Here is a 22958-nt window from a genome sequence, read left to right on the forward strand (position 1 = left end):
TTGGAGATATACAAACGCACACACTTCTGGCTGAAAGATTTACTCTGATAATGCAGCCGCTTTCAATTATGTCCATCCCTGGAGACCTGGCACAGAAATAAATCACCTCAGTGAGGAAATTGTTTATTTGCTCTGTCACTTGACTCTCCCTGGCATTTAAATGTGGTCCCAGCAGACATTTACCAGGAGCTCATCTGACCTGCTGTGTCTAGAGTCCTCCTCCGGGATGAGGATCTGTAAAATGCTAGCAACTTTAGAATACAAGAAAAAGACATTGTTATCATTTCAGAATGGGTTTGCCAGGGAATACTATAACCCATTTACTCTGTTACCATATAAGCTTCCTATTAGGGCTGTTACAATATCATATTTTTCACACCACCGTTATCGTGGCCAAAGAATTCACGGTATCGATATATCAATCGATAAACCTTGAAAAAAAAAAAAAAAAATGTTAGTCAAATTCATCTTTACTTTCACAAGAACACTTCTCTTTAAATAAAAACGAGATTTTAACATAAAATTAATATCTAATACAGTGCACACACATTCACACAATGTTGCAAAAAGTGAGGAAAGAATGAGTTTTAAGAGTGAAATTATGAAATCCCAAGTTTCTATGTGCACTTAAAACCTGACCTGAATGAACCATCAAGTTCCTTGCGTTCCTTTGGGGATTCCCTTTGTCGGTGTTATTTGCTCAAAAAGGAGGTTTCCCAGGGTCGTTGATCGGCTGGCAGTCTCGTCGTGTCTTGGGCGGCCAATCACGTTGTTGTGTTGCTGGATGGATGGAAAGTTTCATGGGTGAAGTTTAAAGTTAGACACAGACTTTACGGCAAAACTTAACATGAGACTCTACGGAAAGAAAAGGAAAATTAATTAAAGAAAAAAAAAGTGAGATGAGAGGAGTTAGATGGCTTGAATGAAACTGTTAACCCATGTTCTTCTGATCTTGATCTGCCAAATCTGTCTTTGTGTCTACTCGTCTGATTCTTTGGTCATGTCCTGAGATTTTAAACCGAGGTATCTGGCCAGCCTCTTTGAAAGGTTCTTATCAATTTAGATATTGTCTTTGGTTCAGTGGTGACTGTTTCTCCTCCCCTCACATAAATGACCTGTTTTCTGATTGGTCCTCTTAACTTTTCAAGAAACCCTTTTTAGTCAACCATTCAATAGTTATAACAATTACATAATTTATGTGTGATCTAGGCATAATAGTCACATTATAGGTTGTAGGCATTATATAGAATTATGTAGTAGAACAATATTTGATTATAAGCATTGTTTTGGAATGATTTGATGCATTTTATTTGCAAAAATTAGTCTAAGTCTCTGTAGTTTTAAGAGATTTCAGCCCTGAGATCGCTCCGAGGTCTTTAAGAAGAAGGAGGTCTGTTTTTACTGCTGTGGAGTTCTTTAGTTAGCTTAGACTGGATGGTGCCCACGTCATTTATGGTCCTAAATTGTTCTGTTTGAACGAATCATCTGTTCGATCTGCTCTCAGATCCTACAGATATTCAAACCGGACCGAAAAAACGCGATACACCGCCCACAGTACGTATCGCGATACTCTCATGGCGTACTGAACGCGCCCCACCCCCTGCTGCCCTGCCCAGCCCTGGCCCATTGTTGAGGTTGGCCTCACTTTACCTAATGTCACAAACCGAATTATTCTTCCTTAACATTTGATTAAATAGTAATTAGGGGTTAACGGTACACCTATTCATCCCGCGAATTTTGTGTACAAGACGAATACAGCGTTGTAGCCTAACCACCACCACTAACAACCATTAATTGCTATAAGCTCTGTGTTTTGTTACTTTTGATAAGAAACAAAGTGTCAGTTTTCAGATTATGTCCATTTTACATGTATCACAAAATTCAAACAATAAATGCGAATGCGTACTGGCGAGCTTACTTTTTTGGAGTGTGGGTAGAGACTCTCCTATGTCTTATCGGACGACATGATTTTGCATGGAAGATGCAGCTGCGCTCGCTGCGTCTTCTTGCTTTATGACGGATGGCAGCGTTAAGGTGCAATACCGCCACCTATTGTACTTTTGGATGTCAACCAGTTACTGGCGCTGGATTTTTTACTTGTCGTCATATCATATATTTACTAGTCATTTTAAATAATACGGATATTGCCAATACAGGTATATTGTCACCACAATATCGATATTTCATGTTTTGAATATCATGGTTATCGGCAATAGCCCAATACCGGTATATCGCGACCCCTACTTCCTATACAAAAGGAAACTTTTATTTTTTGGTATGATTTCCTGTTGTATTTATCTATACTTACTTTCTTGTCTACTGTATATTGCACTGTAGACCAGAAATATATTTGTGTAAAATTACACACAACCAATATTGAAACTTTTATTTTATAAACAAAAGAGTGAGGGCAGTATTCATGAAACAGCTGCAACTTCAGTCTGCTGTTTCACCACAAAACTCAGCATCTTATTTACATTAAATATACTCAAAGTATGCATCATACATTTTTTTTTTCTGGGTAAACACGCCTCATTTCAATGCAAATGAGGCTCATTAAACACAAACAAACAACATTTCTCTGTTACCACCCACTGAAAACTGGTGCTAAACATGTTTTTATTTTAAAAGATTGTTTTTGTGGCGGCAGCAAATTGTATGCAGGCAGAGATTTTTTTTAATAATTTTATTTTATTCATTGTTTTTTTAAACCTTGTGATAACCTCAATTTCTGCACATTACCTGATTGCATAATTCCTTTACTGAATGGGATATGAAAGCAACACAGACAACACAAACTTGATGCTCTCAGGTAAAAATGTCTATTTTCTCAGTGTTCAGGAACATGGTTTAACTGGAAGTATTTACAAACACTGTAAGAAACTGGCAGCAAGTGACAAATAACTTACTGTAACAAAAATATTCACAGTAATTAACTGGCAGCAATTGACAAGTAACATACTGTAGAAGAAATAACCATATTTTTGCTGTTTTCATTTACAAAAACAACTGTCTAACTGTAAAGTAAAATTGACTAATTTGCAAGTACTGCTTTTTTTTTTGCTTATTAGACAGGACAATGTAGCGATTGACAGGAAAGGTTGACAGGAAAGGACCTTGAGGCAGGAATCGAACTTGGGTCACCGGAGGCACAATTGCACTATATGTCAGGGTGCTAACAACTAGGCTATCGGCACCGACTGGTTCTTTATGTTTAAGTGCTGTTTACTTATATTGTTTCAGCCCAAATAAATAAACTGAGTAATGCATATTTCATGATTTGAATATGAATATCCATTTATCAAAAGTCACAGTTAAACAGCTCATCTTTATAACAAGCTGTGGTTTTCTACAGTAAATAATTAGTTATTGTGTTTTCTACAGTACATTGGAAGTTACTGTGAATTTTCTACAGGGAATTGCTGGTTACTGTGATTCTCACAGTACTTCTATCATTACTGCATTTTTTGGCAGTACAGTATTCTATTGTGAACTTGTATACAGTAATTTCCTTTGCACAAACACGGTAAATTACTGTAGTTTCCACATGTGTTTTCTGCAGTGAACATTCAGCCTCTCTTTTGAGTATATAATGATGAAGAAGCTCTGTTGGCTTTTACTGAGCACTGTAAACGCTATTCTATCATTGCTCATTAGAAAAAGAGTATTTCTTTGTAGGCCTGTCCTTTTTTTAAAAAAAAGGAAGTTTGACCGCGTGATATTATACACATGTGTTTGTGCAGACATATTTACCCTGAAGGAGAGATTGTACAAAAGTAGTTTAGAATGTTGGTCCTTGAATTGTGCCTCTGTCCGTGGTGCTGAAACATTCACAGCCTCAACTAATATGAAACTCTGTTTACAAAGAAATGTTATGTCAGTTAATTGTATGATTCTTTATTATGACTAATCCACCTGTGTACAGTAGTGCCCCAGGTTAACTGTATCTTAACTGTATCTAGGAATGGGCAATTTTGATTTCATGGGTGACTAAGCTGTCAGCTGTGGAATGCTGTTGATTACTATTGAAAATTATTGTTAAGGATATTAAAGAATATTTTTTACTCACCAAGGCTGGGTTTATTTGATAAAAAATATAATGTAATATTGTGAAATATTATTGCAATTTAAAATAACTGTTATCTATTTTAATCTATTTTAATTATAATTTATTTTCGTTATGGGAAAGCAGAATTTTCAGCTGTATGTATACTATTTCAGGATTCTTCAAAAGATCAACCTTTATTTGCAACATTATAAATGCCTTTACTGTCACTTTTGACCAATTTAATGCATATGATGTAATGCTTTTCCCCCATAGACAAATTTAAAAACCAAAAAAAAAATCATTAAAATTCATTAGAAAATATTCTCTGTGGTAACTCACAGATTCTTAAGACCTAAGGCATGAAGTTTCTGTAGAGTAATTTACTAATGTTAAAACATGTTCTTCTATCCCAAATAAATATTTATCATATCCAGTTTTGGGGGTAAAATCATGAGTAATGCAAGTTACGTAATCAGATTACACTTTTCAAGTAACTTGTAAAGTAACACATTTGGTTTGGTTTGACTTTATTGTCTGTTCAGATTTCCTGGACAGAAACTCATCTTTGACACTGGCATAAAAATAAAAAGTATCTTATTAGACAATGCTTACATACCACATAACAAAGCATATAGAACACACTTGTACCCATTAAAAACATGCCTAAAACTAAATATCTGAGCTACTTTTTCAAATGATTCCCATTTATTGATTGTCACCTCTCCTGTCCCCATGTTGAGAGAAATTGTAAGTGCAGAGGCGTTGTGTGTGTGCTGTGTAAATATGATGCTTATTGTAGTTGTAGACTAAATATGAACATGCATTATTCATTTAAATGAATAAAAACAATGAAATGCGAACTCAGAATATTATGCAAACTTGCAATAATTAAATGTTAAAAAACACAAATATACTTTATGTATTAAATCTCACTTTATTAACCATTGTCTTTGCTGCTTACTTTCTATGATCCTATATAACCATACTATGACTTTAGATAACCTTTTGTTGGTTTTGTTATTAAAAATAAACAAGCAAGCCCAGCCCAGGTGAGGAAAAGTAACACAAACACGTAACACATTACTTACTTGTTTTAGGGAGTAATGCAATATAATGCATTACTTTAAAAAATAACTTTCTGATCAAAACACTGATCATAATGTCTATCTGCAAGACATTTGTAGGGTGATTTTGTTGATATGTATGAACCCTGTGGCTCAGTTTGAGCATGCCAGCATAGTCTCAAACTTAATGATGATGAATCTGTTTGTCCAACCAATGAAAGACGGGTTCAGTTATTACAGAGAAATAAGTTAGGAATAATGTTTGTATTCACGGTTTTTGTGTGTGCGTCAAGAGTTAAAGGGCATCAGTCTGTATCTTGAATTGTCGCATTGAAATATTGATCATTCAAAATAGAATCCAACTTTCTATCTTGCTTCTCTTACACTCCAATTTGTCTTTTTCACTCCCCTCCTTCTATTATTTGTGACTTTTTACAATTTTTTTCGCCACTTGTATTTCCAATAGCTTTTTCCTTACCAATTCATTTAATAGTTTATATTTTCTCCCCAAGAAAAGCAAAACTGCCAGAGTTGTGGGACGGTTTTAAATGTGCTCGGTGTCTATCTCTCTTTTTATTCTTTCTCTTCTCTTCCCGCTCACTATCGCTCCTTTGCTGTCGCTCCCGAAAGACCGCTGTCACCCTCTATTCTGTTGTCCCTTTCCCTGCTGTTGTACCTGCCGGAGCAGCTTTCATTACTCTGCAAATCCCTAAAGACACTTTCTGTCTTCCTCTCTCTAATTCTCTCTTTCACACATACCCTCACACATTGTATTCCGGCACATGGACTTCAAAGAGAGAGGGGCAGTGCAAAATTTGCTGAAGGATACTCACTTTTTTGTGATGATTCAGGTGCTGTTTTTCACGATATGTAAATCATGCCAGTCTCATGGTAACATGTAATGTTTAGGTGTTGTATTAATAGTTGCCAGTACAGTGCAAACATTGCATCTGTTAATTTTTTTAAACATGTTTTCCTATTTCCAAGTTGGTAAAATTCAATAGTATAAAATAAAGCTGAAATAAAATAAATTACATATTAGATGGAAAGCATAAACAAAAATTTGAAATGTTGCCTTGCCAAATAATTGAAAAATGTTTAAGTTGAAGTACTAAAATGATTAAAACTAAAACTGAAATAAAAAATAAAGTTAAATAGACATGACAAAGGTAGGCCTACATAACTTACAAGAAAAATGAAGTTTTTAATAGTATATAAATAATACTCTCTACATCCACACCAGTAGGTGTCAGTATAAAACCAAAATGAGTGTTGTATCGACATCGCAACAAACAAAAGATTTTAGTGCACCTTTAAAAGGGAATTCTCAAATACATGCAGCACCTACAGGACGTTTGTAAAACGGCCAGTATTTGTTTTCAAAATGGTCCACTTTAAAGGGGTAAATTAAGGTAAAGACTGTGCCAAATTTAGTTTTTAACATACAAGAATAAATCAATTTAAAGGTGCACTATGTAACTTTTGTTTTATGTAACAACACTACATGCATTTTGTGGAAGGACATTGTTTTGGTTGTGCTTGTGCAGATGATTCTTTTTCTATGATTCTTCCTCATAGATAAAGAGAGAGAGATTATCCCACTACTCATAAATTATTTACTACTAGGTTTAAGGGAGATAACCAGTTTAGATTGAAAGAGTCTCAGGCTAACTAGCGGAAGACGTTACTGTAGTTATACCCGTTAATAGACACTTCATTGAAAATAGCAGCACAGCGCTACAACAACCATAATGAAATGACCCTTCACAACAGATAATGCTTTACAATGCCTGAACTCTGTTAGAGAGCTACATATGGCAATTTATCTTGTTTAATAAAATACCTTACTCGCCAGTTGAGTAATAAAAACAGCATCTCCGCGTTGCTTTTACAACGTTTCAAATCCCTCAGTTCTCGCCATCTCCGAAAAGCCAGGCCAATGTTGATTCTCGTTTTACCACGAGCTCTGTCTTGTTCTCTTTTGCCAGCAGACTCTCCTCTCACGTTTTGGAACAAGGATTGATGTTTTGACCCATTATTTGAAATTTTTCAAAAATAAAACTGCATAGTCTACCTTTAAATCCTCAGATGCACAGCATTAATCTTGTTGTAATCAAAAGTAACTAGTGATGTTTTGCAAGACAATAAAAGTTCAATCAAGTAGTCATTTACAATAGGAAGTTTATGAGTCTTCCCTGAGCCTCTGATTGTGGCTTCCCAATTGTGTTGGTCCTCAGAACAACACGGCATCTGTTTTGACAGGCTGTTGTGAAACTTTGAGGATGTGTGTGCCGTGAGACTGGTGAAACGAGCAACGAGTCAGTGTTTCTGAAATGAAACGCATTTCCTCCATTTTCATTTGCCATTCACTCTACCTCTTTTTGTCAGGAAAATTGGGTTGTTGATTCACAACTGGGATGTTTCTTTTCATACCCAGTGTCTGACTCTATCTTGCTGTTCCGTGAGAGGATGTTAATTTGTATGAAAGATGCTCTCAAGAGATGGAGCTGTCGAAATGAAAATGGATTTGGGGTGCTGTTTTCATTTTCACTCATTCTGTAAATGTGTAATCAGGAAACTTATATGCACTCTGAGAGTGAAGCAGCTTCTGCTCTTCCTGTGTACTAACAACAGAATGTAACTAAAGCCTGCCGGTACTCTGAAAAAAAATATTGGTTAAATAACCTAAAATGGCTTTATGTAATACATTTGTAATTTAATTGGCTTTATTATAGTCAACAATATTGTTTAATATGCTGTATGATTGCTTTTATGCACCTCTTAGTAACGGTTGCATAAAAAACCTGATTCATAGTGAATTGTATACTTTCATGTGTAATTCTGATTCAATTCTAGTGAATTTGTTGGTTCATATATATATGCAGCAATGGAAATTCTGATTCGGTTTGTGAATGTGAGTCGGTTCGTGCAGTCCTCACTTTCATTTATATTTACAGTATATTTATAATACATACTGGTGGTCTTGGCCAATTAAGACCACGTACACTCAACAGGAAGTAAGTGCGCAAGACTGTCCCAGGTATGACAAATGCCAAAGCTCAGTGCACTTAGACCGCGTGTCCACCAAAGCTTTTTAAGCCAGATGTGGCTCGTTCTAAATTATTTTGTTCCGTTATTATGCTTGTTGTTATCATCTGTTGACGTTGTCCCGTTCCCCCCTCCTCTTTGATTGGAGGGCTGGGTAAATAGTGGCAGTGATAAGCGCTGCGTTTTACCCAAAAATGTAACATTCTTCAACTCTCGGCAACCGCTTCAGTGTGAAATAGACGCTCAGCGCCTTGTTACGCTCATAGCGTTTTAAATACGTGGCGCTCTCATTGAAAACAATTGGAAAAATACGCTAGCCTCTGGAAAAATGCTTTGGTGGACACACGGCCTAAGCGTATCCCGTCATTCATCATGTTCAGGATCTTACGTGCCCTGATTTCGCGTTATTTCTAGGAAAACTTTCCAGTTTAATTGAAATTAATTAGATGGTACATAGCATTTGCTTGTAAAACATAAAGCAGCGGTATTAATTAACAGCGGGACATAATTGCACCATTTTACCGTTTCTGCTTATTAAAGTAAAGTATGAGTGTTACACACCACAAGCGGTCATTTACGGGTCGTTTACGGTAATGATCTTTCGGCACTACATCCTCTAATATTTTTATCTTGAGCCAAACACACTTCGTTCAAGCTTTTTTTTGATGAAAGGATTTTTTTTATGAAAGAGTTCAAAAAAAGTATTGTCTGGACCTCCGCTGGGAAGAAAATCTCATATCTCATTCTCATTCTAGTGATTCAGTAGGGACAGTCCTCTGTTTATGTTGATATATTTATTTCATTATAGTGAATCAGTTCATTCAGACAGTCTTCTTTCTCATTTATAGCAATGAAAAGTCTGATTCATTCTAGTGAATCCGTTCTTTGGGACAGTCCTTTCTCTCATGTGTAGCATTGGAAAGTTTGATTCATTCTAGTGAATCAGTTCATTCAGCTAGACCTTTCCTGTATGTGGTGTTAAAATTCTGATTCATATTGATTCAGTTCTTAAGGACAGTCCTCTCTCTCATATAGCATGAGAAAGCCAGATTCTTCCTAATGAATTGGTTCATTCAGAAAATCCTCTTTCTCACTGGAAAGTCCCATTCATTACTGAATCAGTTCAGTTCCTGTACTTTGTTTTGACTTAGTTATGTAAAAATGTCTTTTGTTTCAGAAGAAAATACACCTCTGATTGAATTTTGAAAACATACTGCCTCATTGTGTAACTTCAGCCTATATTTTGTTGCTTATAATGATGCTTTAATTTTTCAGAGCAGTAGCTCAACTTTAACTACTTCAAGCTTGTAGAAAATTTTCGAGTAGTTTCTCACTGTTATCGGGATCAATCCTGGCCACTTGCTTGAAAAGTTCATGAGATAGATGTAAAGCCAAAGAAAAACATTAGATAGAGTGTTGTTGTTCTTCAACTCTGCATGCAATTTGATGCAAGGTGATCACCACCACCTTAGGCAGAAAATGAAGTTTCTGTTTCTTTGTTTCTGTTTCTTGTGCGCTCTCTCTCTCTCTCTGTGTCTTTCTCTCTCTCTCGTTGGTTCTTCTGTTCCTGTCAGCTGTAGTCTCTGTATGTGTCTACCTCCATCTGTTCCCTGTCTCTCCATATCACTTCCTTTCTTATACCTCCTGCCTTACTTTTCCCCTCTGTTGGGTTTCTCCTCTCTATCCTTCTTTTAATGTGTGGCGGTGCGGTTTTCGCTGAGAGCTGTGTCATTGCACTCAGCAACTCTTTTATGATGCCTCTCACATGCGCATCTACTTGTTCCTCGATCGGCTCATGACTGTAAACTCTTAGTGACTTGACGTGGCTTCAAACCTGATTCCTCGGAGACTCGTTACATCACACAATTCATTTTCAACTCTGTCTATCTTTCTTTCTTTTTTTTTTCCTCATGACAACATCATGTAGGGCCCTATGAAATCAATGTTGTTGTTTTATACAAAATTCTGTTGGATTTTTTGGGGAAAATAATAAATCAAATAATAAATTGATTTACTAAATCAACAATTTATTAAAAGATTTACCAAAATAATAATAATGTGTAGGGCCTATGAAATGTTACATTTTTTTATTTTTTTCTTCCATTTTAATGGTTTAATTAGATTTTATCTAATCAATTCATAAAACTTTCACAATTTTTTTTTTATAATAGGCTCTTATGAAATGTTTTTATTTGCCACCCAGAAATTCTGTTTAGATTTTTTTTTTTTTTTTTTTTGGTTATCAAATGGAGGCATAAACCGAACAATTTATTTAATCTTTTAAAATGTAATCAGACTATTTTTTCGGCAAACAAAATGCTGCGCAAAAACAGACAAATCATAGCAAGACTTAGTCAGCAAAGAAGAATAAAGGGGCATAACCGAAACTGAAAAATGGGAACTGTCAAACATTAAAAAGGATTCTGTCCAAACAACACAGAACAACTGCAGCAAAGTGTCAGCAAACCCCAATATTCTCCCTGAAGACCTTTTCCACAAAAAACTGACCACAGAAAACCTTACGAAGCCAACATCAGTAAAAGCGCTGCAACTGCTAAAAATGTAATCTCAGACACCACTGCTAAAATGTGAAAAAGATGGTGTTCTGATCATAAAAACTGGACATTTGGAGCACCAAGATGAACTTCGTCTGCCCTGGTCAGCTTAATCACCTGACTTGAATATTACTGAACTACTGTGGGCAGTTTGGGAGAGAAGACTGAAAAGCAGCTTCTCTCCTTCAACATCTCTGCAGAAACTGGCAGATGTTCTGATAGACGACAATCAGCTGAAGACTATTTAAAAGTTATATTAATCTATTCTAATAAGGTATATACTGTATAAAGACGAGATGTAAACATCTGTTACGATGGTAGACATTGTGTGATCACAATTATGAATATGGGACTATACTGTAAGCATGAAGCTTGCGGTGTCAGAATGCCCATCTGTTAGTCAAGGCCGAAGCAAGACGCAACCCAGAGAAACGCGGCTTAGATAGTCTGACGGCAGATAAAAATAACAATAAATCTGTTCTACAGTAGGTCTGTTCTAGAAATTCACACACGCACATTGGAGCTTCTGTGTTTTGCATATGGAATGCGCACTTTTGTAAAGAACCACTGGACAATAAATGACTTTCGATTGATTCTTTACAAACGTTCGCATCAAATATGCAAAACCTCATTGGTTCTCGCACATTAGAGCTGCTTCTTTTCCTTTTAATGGAAATTGGGCAAACCCACTTAAAGGTGCATACCGACACCTTTATGACAGCTGACGTAAAATAAAGGATCGGGCTAAGGATAGACGATAATGATCAGCTCGGGACATCCCTATCGTATTTCATATGATTCATTGTACAGTAAATGGCATTTTTATGACTGTATTGTATGTTTCCGTCTGCATTGCGGAAATCCTGCATTGCGGAAATCCCTAATTATGACATGTATTATTAGAAAACTGTTATTGGTTTCTCTCTGTCTGTCTTCAGCGTGGAGCCGGGCTGGCAGAGGGTCGTTCAGGTGGATCTGGAGGTGGATGGTGTCGGGAGCACGGTAGGCAGCAGGTCCATCTTCTGGGCGGTGGAATACCCGGGCATCAGGGCCGGCAATGAGGAAACAGAGACGCACATCCACCTGGCACAGAAAGACCTTGTTGGCATCGTGCCGTTGGCTATGGTGAGAAAAACGTCATATCAGCTGTCTCTCAGGAAGGTGATGGGTCTCTTCGGGGAGTGCTGGGACGGAAAGATAAAAGAGGCAGGAGGTCATGCTTTTTAACTGAAATGAACCGTCCAGGTTGTCGTAACCACTTTTCGGTTTAGCATAATCTCATGTTTTAAAGAGCAATGATCCAGTAAAAATCTTAAGGACACGGGTGATGAGAATCAAACATATTAAATTGCAGTTAAGCTCTCAAGCGTAATTTGCACTCTAGCTGTTAATTTTAACTTCTACCCTTTTTCTTTTTGTTAAATAAAATTAGATGTGAACCTCATCATTCAAGACACATTATTGCCATTTTATATAAATTTAGTGAATGATGTTTGATTAATCGGAAAAGGAAACTTGAACAAATCACATGAAAAAGAATTGCTTTTAATGTTTTTAGGTGGTCTACTCTTTTATGTTGGCTAATTTTAAAGTTTTAAAGTTATGCTTTCAGTTTTAAATCACCATAATTAGGGATTGATTTACAGGAATTATCCAATCCAAGGCTCTTATTAAAGCACTTCTATTTTTAAGTTTACATTTAGTCACTCACCAATACCTAAAAAACATTTGAATTCACAAAAGTTTAATATTAGTCTCTTATAATCATTTTTAATCAGAATAATCAGTGCTTGCAGAAAGGAAATGTGCTTATTGATGTGATGGTTAATTATTTTTCTGTGATCATGAACACCATCTATTCTAATCTGTGTGAAAGAGTATTCAGGCTCAGCAGTCGCTTTTCTATTGCTTCTGCTATGTGTTAAGAAGTTCCAGAATTATTAAATTGGATTCTTTTATTGTAATTGTATCATTTTGCTTCAAAAGAATTGGCTTTAAACAATGTTATTTGAGTAATTGCAGTCTTGTGTAGCTAATTTCCATGTGTGTGTATAGAACATCAGTCATTACCTTCGTTCCTGCTAATTCTTGCGTAGTAATTATACATCATACAGAAAAATCAATGCGAGCATGCAGTCTCCAACTGAGATTTACACAAACATCAACTGGCCTGTTAATGAGAATGACAATATAATAATTACATAGCAATTCAATGTCACTTAAACTCTCACTTAAAGGTTAAGAGTGCCGTAACGTTGAGGCTCTTATGAAATGTTTACATTTTTCTAAAGACATTAGATCAATTTCCGTCTCTCTTTAACACATACTTCTTACATTTCCGAAATCAATAATGTTTTGTCCATTTGCCTACGCAATAATGGAATCAGTTTGCTGCAGTCAATGAATTTTCTCCAATATTTTCTCCAGTAGTTTTCCATAAGGTTCTGTAATAATTTAACATTGAAGTAATAGGGGGAAAAAGGAAGTGTTGAGTGGAGGCAATATGGCCAGGTTTTAAATATGGCCAGACACTTGCATGTGTCATATTATTGCATGCGTGTTTTATCAGACATTAGAATGGCCGCATATAAAGGCAGTACGGGCATCACATTTGGTGTACTAATTCAAACAACCAGTTCTTTATACCTTTGCATCGTAAATAAGCAGAAATAGATTGTAAGAACAGTCTGAGGATCCAATGGAGTTCTGAGGTTTAGTCACAAGCTCTTTTTAATAGGCGTATGTCACACTTCCTGCTTCCGGAACGCGTAGTAGGGATTCAGAACTTCCGGTCAACAGTATTTCTCCATAAGGATTTAGATTATCAGCCATAATGTCTAAACCACCCGAGGTAGACTGACCAGGAGCTATGAGTTTGTGAAACGAAGGTTTTTGCTCCTGTAGAAGCTATAAGTTCGTATGAAATCAACCTTGTTTTAAGAAAAACATGTTTTATCCGCGATCTTATGAAAAAAACTACACTACCCACAATCCTAAGCGTAGCAGCAACGTCTGCTGATTGGTCCAACTCGATGTTACCATAGAAACGTTTACCTAACTGGCGAACGGCCCGTCGCTGTTGTTGTAGTGTACCGGGTTGCTCTGCGTCAGGACGTAGACAGCCATAACTCAGCTTTCACGCTTTTCCACTTGAGAGTTTTCATTTACCATCCGAACCACATCGTCATATGTGACTTCAGGCAGGTTGCGGAGAGATTTGGTCCAGCAGTATCTATCGGACTCTGCCATTGTAAAGAGCTAACCGGAAGAGCTGTATCCCTACTAAAAGACGTACTTCCGGTCTTCAATTTTTTCGTGATATAGGCCTATTTATACTTTGCATTAGTTAAATATTAGCAAAACCCATAGACAGATGTAAATGGTGACCAATAATGATTTATGAAGAAGAAAAAAGGGTTTCTGCCTGACAGCGACGATATGATGCCTCAACATATTTGCATTTTTGATGAGGTATTAGTGAAAAACATACCCTGTGACGGCATAGTAATTAATCACCCTTGTGTGCCCTCTCATCTGAGACCCTGTTTGGCCATCAGAGGGATTGCAGAAGTCTTCAACAGCTGGGATTCAATGCTGTAGTGCTTGCTGTCACACTTCACTGTCCCCTCACTAATCATTTGGCTGAGGTTTTGGCTCTGCTAGACAAGGTTCCTCTGCCACTTGCTGCTTGTTGGTTCACCCCATAATTGTCTGGCACGCCGTTGTGGTATCTGTGGTCTAACGGGAGGGTTTTGGCGGGGACGGGGCTCTTGCTTCAGACTCTGTAGGGCAGAGTGAGTGGTTTAGCTATCGCTTTGCTCCAGACGAGGTCTCAAGTGGAGGAGCGCAGGGAGTCATGCATGAGCAAGCAGAAGGATTTTTCTCAAAAATTTTTTTGGGGATTCTGAAGAGGGATCCGCTCTCTTTTTGCTGGTTTTTCATGAGCTACATTGTTCCAATCCTGACAATAACATTCTTACATTATAAGTATGTAAATAGGATACCAGGGCCTAATACAAATTATTTTAAGATATATTTACATATGCCGATTTTTCAATTACATTATTTATGTATACAAGTACTTACTGATAAAAGCCCGTGAATTATTTGTGGCAGATAAAATTGCTCTCAGTGAAAGGAAAATTATGCATTACAGAAGTTATGCGGTAGTTATAAGTTGTTAATTTGTTAATCTTGACATAATTGTAGTAAATAATGTGTAAAATAATTGGCATCCTTGATAAATGCTGCATACAAATTTTCAAATGAAGAAAAAACTGAACTCCATGAACTAAAAAGCTTGAGCTCATTTTAAAAACTACAAGGTCTGTCAAAGGAGAACTCCGGTCAATTTTAACATTGAGCTAATTTTTTTGTACATTTGGAGTGCTGTCAATACAGAGAACAACGACAAAAATCGGTGTTGCCTACACCGAGTTATTCTATTTTTAAAATTTGCACCCTGTTGACTTCAATAGGGCAAGTACTAAACCTGCTTTTAGCCTCTTAACATCCTTGATGTGTCATTACAAGTGCACAGAAAATGTGAGTGATTCCTTCAGAGTGAACACGAGTGAATCTGACTGCAGTAGATGTGAAAGAAATGTATAAAAATGATGTTATTTAAGCCAGCGCAAATACCTTTGTTTACATCCTGTTTTTCGGTTGAAGTCCAAAGTAGTCGATTGCCGAGTTCAGGCGCGTGATCATAGGTACTAAACCTATGCGTGTGAACTCGACAAACTGTAGGCAACACCGATTTTTGTCGTTGTTCTCTGTATTGACAGCACTCCAAATGTACAAAAAAATGAGCTCAATGTTAAAATTGACCGGAGTTCTCCTTTAATTGTTAATTGAATTAATTATTGTTAACCAATTAATGAATCATATTAATTGCATATATACATCATTGTTCAAAAGTTTTGAAAGAAATGAATACATTTATCCAGGAAGAATAAATTAAAAGTGACATTAAGGACTTCAACAAAACTGGTCGTGAAAATAGGAAAATTGCATATCGGTTCAAATGACACAAAGCAAATTTGCGCTACTTTATTATGCAATACACTGTGCTAATTTGCCAAGTTAATTCATCGACAGTCCTAATAATGGCTTGGATAATGAAATCAATTAATCGATTTCAATCCATCTTCATTTTGATGAGCCGATACTGACTCTTAAATGTAATCTGTAATGTTTGTGAAGTTTTCTTCACACATCAACAGAAAACAGCATAGTGCATCTGCTATTCAATAATCACAATAAGCTTTGTTACTTTTGATATGAAACAAAGTCTCAACTTTCAAATACTATCAATTGTATCACAAAATCAAACTATAAATGTCATCTTTGATGTGCTGTCAATATAGCCCTAGTCCTAATATACTCCACATATATACCTAATATATATAGTCATTATCAAAGCCACAGCAAAGCTGAACTTTAGTGTTAAAAGGTGTTGTAGCTGGATGACTTCCAGCCATTACTTCTGCCTCCTAGGCAAACATCTAATTAAACTCCACTTCAAGGCCTTTCATGGGTTTTCAATCCTTTGAAAAATGCTGTTCAATTGCTGTTCATTTTGTGAATCGGCACATTAAAGAGAAAATCATACAAATGCATCACTGCTCAAAAAGTGCTGCTTTTCCACCTGAACACTATTTATGATATCAATAGACAGTAATACAAAACATAATATTCACAGATATTTCATCATTTCTTAAAGGGGCAGTTCACCTAAAAAGTTGTATTATTTTGAGTGAACTCAAAATGGCTGAGTTTAAGGCTGGGCCGTAGCTAGAGGATTTGGGGCCTCCTAAAAAATATTGATGTGGGCCCAGACCACCCTCCACCAATATCATATACTGTACAATAGATGAGCATGGAGGCCCACATTGTAAAAAGCAAGAAATTTGTTGAATAATAATAATAATAATAATAATAATAAAACCAATTTTAAAAAAGTGACAGCAAAATAATGTTGTTGTTTTTTCCCATCAGTCTGTTATAATTCATAAATCAAAAAGTAAACATTTAGAAATTGACAAGAATGCAGTCAAATTGAAAAAATAAAATCATTAAATGTCTTAATTTTTTAATAAAGATAATATGGAACTGGTAATATTATTAAAGGTATTGTGGAGGATGTTTCCGAATTTTAGAAAAGAACCGCCCTCTCCACTTGCACATGCGCAACACTCTACCTGCTCCTGAGAGGGAACGCCTATTAAACTAGCCCAATTCTCCTCGTGGACGCTCTGTTTACAATTTGCTATCGGCATCGCTCATGCTTACTTTCTAAAAGAAGATTTGCACTTTTTCCACTATGCCATGAGGGAGGAGGGGCGGGGACGCAATGATAAGACGATCGCTCGGATGGATCTCATCTCACCCATATTTATGTACGAAAAGTTTCACCGCAAATAAGACTACTGGTACATTTAAAAATCTGGCCACCGTAATAACTACTAATCATGCAAATTACAAAATAAATAAACTAATCTTCCCTGGAAAGTTACAATATAGACGTAGATAACTTTTACTAGCAGTGATTTGAAATGGATTTCTCCAAATAGCATGCCAAACTTTACCTGTCGAGTGGAAACTTCGAATCGCGACTGAGGCATCAGTAGGAAGCCCAACCTGTGTTTTGAGCACACGCCATCGTGTGAATGATTGTCCCAAAAACACTCTTGTTTCTATCTTCTGCAGCCTTTCTCTTCTCATACACCTCGTAGACTTTTTTTCTCTTGTGGCAAAAGTGCGCATGCGCACCTAGGGACGAGCACGTACGACGGCCTTACGTAAACATATCACCAGAATGATTGACAATTAGGAGGACCAATAGTCTTGATGATCCACCCGGAAAAAGAAAATCCTCCACTATACCTTTAAATAAAGCTAATAAATGTATACATCCAAGTGCAGTGAGTTGTATTGGTGTTTTCTTGATGTAATAAAGACATCATCAGCCGGCAGGTCAGGAGCATAATATAAAATGCGTTGTGACTCGTGTCAATTTTTTAACTGTATTTACAATAGTGTAAAAAGACAGGGATTTTGAACACGTAATCGTTCGGTGGATTGTGGTGCGCACCGATAATGAAAAGGGACAGAACCCGGCAGGCTGTAGACGGTAGTTTTCTTATTCCCAGCGAAATAACAATACAACCTGTCTTTAAGAACGTCTTGATCGACTGGGATACAACAACTCTCCTGGCCTCCCTCTCCTTCTTTTCATGGCGTTTCTGGTGCCCTGATTTCTGTTTTCTTTCAGTCGTTTTTCAGTCAGTAAATCTCTTGCTCTTCCGCCAAATTCATCGTTAACTTCACGCAGCTGCCGCCTCAACTCTGATTGGTTCTGTTCACGAGCTGGGGCGGGACTTACAATGTTATCAAGTCCATCTGATGTTTGTCTCTGACTGAATAATTAATAAATACTTTAGATCGGACTAAACCATTTTTAAGGAGGTAAGTGAAGCAGATATTTAGAAAAAATATTGAACTAAATTGCATGTTTTTGTGGTTTTCATTTAAATCTCAGGCATACAACTAATATAAATATTAGAATTATTCATACAACAGGGGCCTATATAGTATAGCTGATGGATTTTGAGGGGGCCCCTATAATTGTCACCACCTTTCACCCCACTAGCGACGGCTCTGGTTTAAGGTGTCTGGCGGTCAAACATCTTTCTGGCTGATCTTGCTGACAGTAGTGTTGTCGAGGTCAGTCGATAGCCTGGCTGATGATGAAGAGTTTGCAAGATGTCCGGGAGATTGCATACTCCAGAAAAGTTTTCTGCGGAGACGGAAAGGAAGCAGGAGAAGCTGTGTGCCTGTATGATTGGAGTCAGTGAGGTGGTGGCTGGTAAAAACTGAAATCTTATTACATAGTATGAGCAATTTTCAAATCAAATGACTCTTATTGTCACATCAGCAACAGCACATGAAAAGTCTTGAACACAGTCCAGTGCAGAATACAATTAAACAAAATGCACTATACACAATATACACAATATGCTATGTAAAAATATAAAAGGTAGAGGCTACTCATATAATACACATCATTTTACAAGTATACACATCATCCGTCTGTACGTCGTCCATCCATTCATCCATTAATCCTTCTATCTAGCTATCGTTCTATTGGTCTATCTATCATTTTATCGTTCTATCATTTTATCTATCGTTTAATCGTTCTATCGTTTCAATCTATAATTTTATCTATTGTTTTATCGTTTTATCTATCTTTTTATCATTCTATCTATCGTTCTGTCTTTCTGTCTATCGTTCTATCATTATCTACTGTTTTATTGTTCCATCTATCGGTTTACCGTTCCATCTTTCGTTTTATCGTTCTATCTATTGTTTAATCTATTGTTTAATCTATCGTTTAATCATTCTATCTATCGTTCTATCGTTTCAATCTGTATTTTATCGTTCTATCTAGCGTTTTATCTATCATTCTATCGTTTAATCTATTGTTTTTTCGTTCTATCGTTTTGTCATTCTATCTATCGTTCTATCGTTTTATCTATTGTTTTATCGTTCTGTCTATTGTTCTATCTATAGTTCTATTGTTTTATCATTCTATCTATCATTCTATTGTTTTATGTATCATTTCATCGTCCTATCTATCGTTCTACCTATCGTTTATCTATCTTTTTATCGTTCTATCTATCGTTTTATCTATCGTTCTATCTTTTTATCTATCGTTCTATCGTTTAATCTATTGTTTTTTCGTTCTTTCTATCGTTTTATCATTCTATCTATCGTTCTATCGTTTTAGCTATTGTTTTATCGTTTTATCTATCGTTTAATCATTCTATCTATCGTTCTATCATTTCAATCTATTTTTTTTCCTATTGTTTTATCGTTCTATCGTTTATCTATCTTTTTATCGTTCTATCTATCGTTTTATCTATCGTTCTATCGTTTAATCTATTGTTTTATCGTTCTATCGTTTATCTATTGTTTTTTCGTTCTATCTATCGTTTTATCATTCTATCTATCGTTCTATCGTTTTAGCTATTGTTTTATCGTTCTATCTATTGTTCTATCTATAGTTCTATTGTTTTATCATTTTATCTATCATTCTATTGTTTTATGTATCATTTCATCGTCCTATCTATCGTTCTAGCTATCGTTTTATCTATCGTTTATCGTTCTATCTATCGTTCTATCATTTTATCTTTTTGGGTGTACAGTGTTCCCTTTAGCCAATCAGATTTTAGTGCTCGACTTGATTGTGATTGGCATTCATTGTATTTACTATTATTCTTTTTTTTGCGGTAGATATTTTCTTGATCCAGTAACGTGTCCCCAAGCAAAATCACTGCCCCTGTTAATTCTTTCTCTGAGGCAAGCGTCCTGAGGCCACCGTCTTGACGTTGAAGGACCTGTACTGTCTGAGTAATTGTGTAATGAGAATAAACCTGTTCTTCACTCCAGTGAATCATTTAATCATTAAAGTCCTGGATTCCCATCATAAGAAATCTGGCCCCTGGAAGCAGTAATTCATTTTCAAAGTGCTCTAGGCGAAAACTATAGAGGTGAACATGGGAACCAGAAGCCATTGTACTGAGAGAGTCACGTCAGTTAAAATGCTAATCTACTCACGGGCCAGTGTGGGAGTTCCCCCCTGAGCCAAGCGCTCCGGCGGTCGGATGTCAGATGAGGCGCGGTGATGTACTGCTACCGACCTTTAGGAGGTTACAAGCCCCCCTGTAGGAGCTGATCTTTGGAGCCCAATGACATGAATTAAGCGGAGCGTGAAGAGCCCAGCGTACCGAGGCATCGTGATTCTGCCACGGCCCGAGTGAGTCCCACACCGAGGGTCACTGTAATCTCGATTAATCACCTCCAACAGATGGCCTCCACTGAGAGAAAGAGAGAGAGAGAGAGACAGCTCAGGGCGGTGTTGACAAGAGTGTCGCCCCAGCTTTGCTTTACATCAAGCTTTCATCAGTAATTAGTTTTAATTAGGCTAACAGGCCACATTGTCTTTGAGTCGTGATACGGAGCTAATAGGGTTATGAGGGGTAGAAATAATCCTTTTAAACGCAGTAATCTATGAGTGACCTCTGCACAGGTCACCGGTTTTGAACGTAAATGATTCATAGCTCCGGTGCTGTCGCTCTGTATTTATGGATTATTAGCTTTCTTGGTCTGTATCTGTCTTCTCTCACTCTTTCTTTTAATTTGGTACATATTTTTCAATTAATGGTGTCCTTGCTGTTAATCAATTTGAACAAAAGGACGTTTAATAGCTTCTCTAAAGCTCAGTAGCTCAACTGCGCTGCAACAGACCTCTGGGACAGACTGAGAAAGAGAGAGAGAGAGAGAGAGTGAGCGAGCATCAAGGGACAGATGAAGAGAGCTGAAGTTTTATGAGAAAATTTTCCACTTTGAAAAACATACTGTGAGAGCGGTGGAAAGGCTCTCAGGTGTACATTGGCTGCCTGACAGAGACTGAATTTGTCATCTATTTCAATACCGCGTGGCAGAAATGACTCAGAGAGGAATTGAACGAGGGATGAAAAAAGAGAAAAATCAGCCGAGCCTTATGAGTGAAGTGAAAGATATTTCCCTCCAATATGTGTCTCCTGTCCAGTGTGTGTGTGTGTGTGTGTCTGTAAAATGATGTGTTATGTGGGTCATGTGAAGATAGATCTGCCGCTCAGTAATTGAGGCAGATCAGATTTGTCAGCACGTCCTGCCGTGGCTGTTCTTTGAGCTGATTCTCTCTCGCCCTCTCTCTCTCTCTCTCACACACACACACGCACTAATTTTATAACTTATTAGTTCAGTATGCATATATATATAGACAATTGTACTTGCTCTTTTGCACATACATGCCAAAACACATGCAATTTTCTCAAATCATTAAGAAATTCAAATTTGATGTGAAAAAGAAACGAATTGTTCCGAGACCTAAACTTATTGTTTTGAGAAAAACAGTCTCATTTTGAGAAATGAACCAAAGCAATTGAGAAAGTGTATTAATGTAATTTGTAATTTATGTTATTAAATAAACATTTGCTATGAAAGAAACTGATTCTTTGATTAATAGAAATTTTAAAAGCAGCATTTATTTGAAATAGTTTCTTGTAACATTGTATGTCTTTATTGTCACTTTTGATCAATTGAATGCATCTTGCTGAATTAAAGTATTAAAATTAAATCTTACTGTCCATAATTTTTTTTATGTAGTGCTTGTATGTGCAATACTGTGAAAAGATGTATTATTATTTCAAAATTAATACTATAATAGTTTTTAATAATATTTTTTTTTATTTTCAATAATCATTATATTTGTTAAATTAAATTAAATTGATATTTCGTGACATTTTTTTTCCTTTAAAAGAGTTTTTTCTTGGTACAATTAGACTATTTCATTATTAAACTCAATCACGCCTCAAACTCAAAACTCAAAATGTCAAGAAAAGTTCAAAATCAGTTCAGAATTCAGAAAAATCATGGATGGATCCAATAGTGATAAACGGTAATCAAGACATATGAAAGGATCATAAGTGATATTTGCATTGGACACTGACCTTTCAAATGTTGTCCTGTCTGCAAGTCTGACTGCTGTACGTAATTGTACTTTTTAGCAGTAGTTTGCAGACATCAAAATCAGATATAAAAAAAATAGAGTTGTGCACTATTGATAAGATTCACTAACTGCCTGTACACATTTGGCACATTTTGAGCTAGAGAGATAGTTAAACTCACACAAACATTCACTAGAATGTCAACTGAAAAACTGTTCACCGCTCACTCATTTTTTTTTTACTCAGTGTTTAAAAGGCCTGTCGTAGAGCAGCAAGTTCCTGCCCTCGATTTGATGGTCCGCTCTCATGAAAGTCATTTTGCTTTTGGCCAAACGTCCAGTTCTGCCAGCTGCACATTAATAACCAGTAAAGATAACATGTGTTTCCAGCTCAGTGCAATCACACAAACACCCCATTCCAACCCTGCTGCATATTCAGACACTAGAATGAAAAAAAAAGAATGTGTTTGCTGCCTTTTTAGAACAGATGTGCTATGAAGCATATAAATGCAGAGTTTGAAGTGGCTGTTCTCTGGAAAGCATAGTGGTTTGGCATTTAAATGCACCAGTTATGTGGTGTGGTCCACTGTTATGGTTCAAAAATATATTTGAGGTGTAAATAAACTGAAACTTGGGCAAAACATGGAGGTGAAGACGTTCTTAGTTTTAATGTACAGTTACCAGCTCCT

At 36.5% G+C, this 22958-nt stretch overlaps 1 protein-coding gene across 1 annotated transcript in view; it reads left to right on the plus strand.

The window, feature by feature from the left end:
• LOC308680196 (transmembrane protein 132C) overlaps nucleotides 1–22958 on the plus strand; it is a gene marked incomplete at its 3' end in the record, with an annotated part of 322165 nt that overhangs the window by 219033 nt on the left and 80174 nt on the right. The window contains exon 4 of the mRNA XM_081348194.1: nucleotides 11654–11840. Within this exon, the coding sequence (XP_081204320.1) occupies nucleotides 11654–11840 (187 nt within the window). The remainder of the gene's footprint in view (nucleotides 1–11653; nucleotides 11841–22958) is intronic.

The sequence above is a fragment of the Scardinius erythrophthalmus genome (assembly GCF_964197995.2).
Source record: "Scardinius erythrophthalmus genome assembly, chromosome: 20".
NCBI classification, from domain to species: Eukaryota; Metazoa; Chordata; class Actinopteri; order Cypriniformes; family Leuciscidae; genus Scardinius; species Scardinius erythrophthalmus.